Source organism: Chiloscyllium plagiosum, chromosome 24 (assembly GCF_004010195.1).
Source record: "Chiloscyllium plagiosum isolate BGI_BamShark_2017 chromosome 24, ASM401019v2, whole genome shotgun sequence".
In the NCBI taxonomy this organism is placed as follows: domain Eukaryota; kingdom Metazoa; phylum Chordata; class Chondrichthyes; order Orectolobiformes; family Hemiscylliidae; genus Chiloscyllium; species Chiloscyllium plagiosum.
The window spans coordinates 3852581-3857883 of NC_057733.1; the positions used below are offsets into that span (position 1 = coordinate 3852581).

The 5303-nt window shown below is 44.9% G+C and overlaps 1 protein-coding gene across 3 annotated transcripts in view; it reads left to right on the forward strand.

Moving 5' to 3' along the window:
• The window catches only part of acox1 (acyl-CoA oxidase 1, palmitoyl), a 61035-nt gene extending 56132 nt beyond the window's left edge, over positions 1–4903 (forward strand). For all 3 annotated transcript variants that reach the window (XM_043714325.1, XM_043714324.1, XM_043714326.1), the window contains exons 11-14: positions 780–885; positions 1475–1618; positions 2861–3067; positions 4071–4903. In XM_043714325.1, the coding sequence (XP_043570260.1) occupies positions 780–885; positions 1475–1618; positions 2861–3067; positions 4071–4121 (508 nt within the window). In that variant the 3' untranslated portion in view covers positions 4122–4903. The remainder of the gene's footprint in view (positions 1–779; positions 886–1474; positions 1619–2860; positions 3068–4070) is intronic.
• Positions 4904–5303: the final 400 nt, after the last annotated feature.

The following is a 5303-nucleotide window of genomic DNA, read 5'->3' on the forward strand; positions in this document are numbered from 1 at the left end:
AGAGGGTGCAGAGAAGGTTTACCAGGATGTTGCCTGGAATGGAGAGGAAGTCGTACGAGGATAGGTTGAGAGTTCTCGGCCTTTTCTCGTTGGAACGGCGAAGGATGAGGGGTGACTTGATAGAGGTTTATAAGATGATCAGAGGAATAGATAGAGTAGACAGTCAGAAACTTTTTCCCCGGGTACAACAGAGTGTTACAAGGGGACATAAATTTAAGGTGAAGGGTGGAAGGTATAGGGGAGATGTCAGGGGTGGGTTCTTTACCCAGAGAGTGGTGGGGGCATGGAATGCGCTGCCCGTGGGAGTGGTAGAGTCGGAATCATTGGCGACCTTTAAGCGGCATTTGGATAGGTACATGGATGGGTACTTAATCTAGGTTAGAAGTTCGGCACAACATCGTGGGCCGAAGGGCCTGTTCTGTGCTGTATTGTTCTATGTTCTATGTCAAGGCAGACCTTCCTGACTTACCTTCCCGAGTTACCACTTTTCTGGTTCCCAGTGCTCAGCATCATTGGCCCTGGCTCTTCACTTAATCCACATAGCACCTGACCAATCCTGAAAGACAGCTTTGTCCTCTGAGAAATGTATAGCTGAAATCCATTCTGTTTTTCTTAGTCCAACAAGGCAAAGATGAGTGTGTGAAACTAACACTGCCCTAACCTCCAGCATTCAGAGGTCAGGCTTGAGACTGTAGACTGGCAAAGTATCTGTTATACACTGTGCCTGTTGATGCCCTGTGTAATCGTTCCTCTTGCTTATCCCACTCCGTGTTTTCCAGCCTGGTTGAGGCAGCTGCACGGAATTATCGCATGGAACTGGGACGCAGGAAGAACAAAGAGGAGGCCTGGAACAGCACGTCTATTGACCTAGTCAGAGCATCGGGGGTGAGTCGCCCTTGGTTAGGATGGTGTCTCCTCATCTGAGGAAAGTTGATTTCCCTTTCCTCCCTCACCTGCCCTGCCTCCTCATAGCCCATCCATTCCTCTCTTTCTTTCAAAGCTAAATTTCTGCTTCCCCTCCTTTGTGTTTGGATGTGACTCCCTTCCTTCTGGGTTGGTGAGAGTCAGGATACCTGTGCCTGGAACATTGAATCACGGCAGGTCTTTGTAGATTGTCAGTGCGATTTTTAACAATCGCAATCACTTTATGAAGCCAAGAGCTGGTGTGTGGTGAAGCTATCAGGCTCGTCATTGCTGAGTGTAATGTTTGACTCGGGACTGGATAATGATTATAAGTTGGAAGCATTGCACTTGCTTTCATTGGTGTTGTTTGTGTGGGGACAGATTGAAAGTATTTGTTTAGAGCAGGGTGGCACCCCTTAGACATTGTGCAAAAGGAGGGTTGTAGTGCCCTTGCAATTCAGAAACCCATCCCTTTACTCCTGTCTAATCATGTTCTGTGTCTTATTTCTTTTTGTGTAGGATGTGTAACTGCGGGCGTTTCTTTAATTGCTCTTGTTCTCCCCTTCCTTAGGCTCACTGCCACTACGTGGTGGTGAAGCTGTTTGCAGCCAAACTGTCTGAGATCACAGACACTGCAATCCACGATGTCCTTAGCACTCTGTGCCTGATGTATGCGCTGTATGGAATTAGCAAGAACTCTGGAGATTTCCTGCATGTGAGTGGATGCTAAACCACAGCCTTGGTGGTATGGATACAAAGACCTTAGAGACACAGTGAAAGTCATTATACAGTGTGTCAGTCTTGTGGAAACTTAACAGGGATTGGAATTACATCTAATTCATAACATTTTAATATGATGCCTTTTAGAAAGTCCAAAAACAGACTGAAGGTGTAATGAGAAGGGAGCAAGAGACTGAGATCCAATATTCATTGAAAGCCTTAGCATTTGCTTCAGTTACCATAACCATCCTATATATCTGTGATATATTAAAATATGGGTCTGTTAACATCTTCAGTATAGACTTTTCTATTATAGATTCATCTGTCAATATTTATAATGGAAAATGCCAATGTAATGTTGTCATGCTGTAATTACATCTTTTGTCCACTAGTATTGATAGTACCACATCTGGTTTAACATAAGAAACAGGCACAGGAGGACACCATTTAGCCCCCTCAAGACTGCTCAGTCACTTCAATAAGATTGTGGCCAATATGATCTTGACTCCCAGTCTACTTCCCAGCCAGCTCTCCCCATCGCTTTTGATTCCCTTTTGATCAAAAATCTATCTTTTTCCTAAAGTGGGCAGGTCCTTATTCCAAAACTGTGCCCCCAGAGGGGAAATATCCTATCATTCTCTATACTGTCAAGTGCTCACAAATTTTACTAAGTTCAGTGGGGTTACCTCATTCTTTTAAACCCCAACATGTATAGACCCAATTTGTTCAACCTTTCATGCAGCTCCTTCTGCCTCAACTCCAGTAGAGAAACTCCAGTATCCTCAACAGTGACCTCTAAGCTTCCCAATAGCTGTAATTTTGTTATTCAGTTTTGATATAGAATTAAAGCAATGTACATATATGATTTTAAAATAGGAAGCAACTTGCATCTCTTCACTTGTGTTCAATTATTCCTGTCATCTAACTCCCACTTCTACTGTTATGACCCTTCTTTGATAGTTTGTATTCCCACCATTTGGGATTGCTCTCCAATTCTGTGATTAGTTCACTCATGTTAGTAACTAGTCCACACAGTTGAGGGACAGGTTAGATGCTGTCTCACTGTCGCACAACATGAAATTCTAGGCTGAGGCATTATTACACAGAGGAAGGTATGTGCTCTGGGAGAAACTAGCTGAAACGTAGGCTTTTGCTGGACCATAGGCAGAGTTGTCTAGTGTTGTGTCTCTTTGGCTGTGCTGGAGCATGCTTTATAACATCCTGTTGTCCTGTGCAGGCTGGGATCCTGAATGACTTGCAGATTTCCCATGTTCACCAGCGGGTGAAGGAGCTGCTCGCTATGATCCGACCCAATGCCGTCGCTCTCGTCGATGCCTTTGATTACCCCGACGCAGTTCTTGCATCAGTACTCGGGCGTTACGATGGGAATGTTTATGAACACATGTTTGAATGGGCGAAGAGATCACCTCTAAATAAAACCGAGGTATGTACGTCTAGCAGGCGATGATCAGTCAGACATATTGGAACTTCCCCAGTATGGGGAGGTAGACGTTGGAACAGTGGGTTGTCATCTTGGGGCCAGATTGAAGCGGACAAACTCCTTGCTGTTTTCGGACTCCAATGTGAAATGAGCTTGGATATTACCACAACACTCTAGTTGGCTCTCCCACTCAAACCTGGTATGGTGGGAGATTAAAAATTATTCGGTCAATTGGGACTCCCAGAACCTTTACAGGGACAGGGTGATAAATGTTTCAGCCCATCAAGACAACATTTAGTGCCTTTATTCATCAGCCGTGTAGACTAATCCCATTCTTCCCCTAAATATTCCCCTCTCTTATGGACTCGACCTCAATAACTATTTATGGCTGAGATTTCCATGTCCTGACTGGCCTGGGTGTGAAAATATTTATTTGTGTCTCTGCCTTTAATTCTTATTTTGACAAGCCTCTCAGATGTCCTCCTCTTATTGTCCATTAAATCTCCATAAAGGATGTTTTACTTGGCATCCAGCATCCTTTCCCTGACAGAAATACAGATGCATTCCATCCCATGCACTGACCAACAGAACAAAGAACCAATTCAGCAGAGTTTGGGAATTCTGTTTCCTTACACCTGTATTATAGAAACCTTGAAGTTTGTGAGGCCATGACATAGCTGTGCTGTTTGACAGTATGGTCCACTCCTGACAGTGGGTTTAAAATTTATTGGAAATCAGCCTGTTTGGAAATGCTATGACATCTATGTGGCAGCTGGGACTGGAATCGACACCTCTGGGTTAGGGGTAGGGATACTACCCTAACCCTAACTCATCAGCCCTGATGTATTATCCATCAGTTTGGAGTTATGGTGGGTCTCCAGGGTCTTGATTTGCTAGGAGTGTGTTGAATGTTATGAGTGAGAATTCACCAGTGCTTATGTGAACAAGAGAGAGATTTGGAGGTTTGGTTTCTGAGGACTGACCATCTGTTTCTTCTTCTTCCTAGGTTCACCAGTCATTCTACAAATATCTGAAACCTCTGCAGTCCAAGCTGTGAGGCTCTAACTGTTCTTTGTCTAAGAAATTGAACCCAGCTACCAATCAAATTCTCAAAGTTTTCTAATCAGCCTGTTCAGAGATGGTATTACACACATCTCTGGGGCACTTGAACTTGGGGCGTCCTGGTTCCAAATCAAATTCTAAACCTTTAATTTTGATTCTTGGTGTCTCTGACCTCTGTCTCGTTTCCTGAATGGCAGAAGTAGCTCTTTTTAACGGTTGCCGAGCGAATTCTTTTTCCTGCCCTCTCCCTCATACTGTGTATTATTACAGTTGTATCATCAGACTTTGGAACTGGAGTTGAAAATGTGTAATCTGCAGATTTTGTGTCCACTACTCCCTGCTGAGCGTGGCAGCACCTCTGTGGAGCTTTCCGCAGTGCACGGGCCGTGATGCAGCAGCAAATGAGAGGAATCGCCTTCAGTTTCTGCTCCTGATAAAAACTACCACAGTATTTGCAGGCTGTGCCCAGTGTCAGAGTAATTAGTGCTTCAGAGGTATAAAAACCAGCACCAGTGATCAAAGCAAAAGCTCTCTGAGACTGGGATTGGGTGGGAGGAAAGTCAGAAATGAGTCTGCTGTTGAGCACTAGGTGGCTTTTTAGAGGAAGGGCAGAATCAGGAATTCAGGTTTGGGGTCTGTATTGTTTTAGCCGGACTGAATGACTGTTCCTCTACAAATATGAAGGATTTTGCAATAATTCTAACTGTTGTGGTTCTGTTCGCCGAGCTGGGAACTTGTGTTGCAGACATTTCGTCCTCTGTCTAGGTGACATCCTCAGTGCTTGGGAGCCTCCTGTGAAGCGCTTCTGTGATGTTTCCTCCGGCATTTATAGTGGTTTGTCTCTGCCTCTTCCGGTTGTCAGTTCCAGCTGTCCGCTGCAGTGGCCGGTATATTGGGTCCAGGTCGATGTATTTGTTGATAGAATCTGTGGATGAGTGCCATGCCACTAGGAATTCCCTGGCTGTTCTCTGTTTGGCTTGTCCTATAATAGTAGTGATACTGGTCCTCATCTACCACCCCACCAACCTCCATGTACAGCGTAAACCAGGACAGAACCCCACTGGTCCTCACCTACCACTCCACCAACCTCCATGTACAGCGTAAACCAGGACAGAACCCCACTGGTCCTCACCTACCACTCCACCAACCTCCATGTACAGCGTAAAAGACCAGTTCC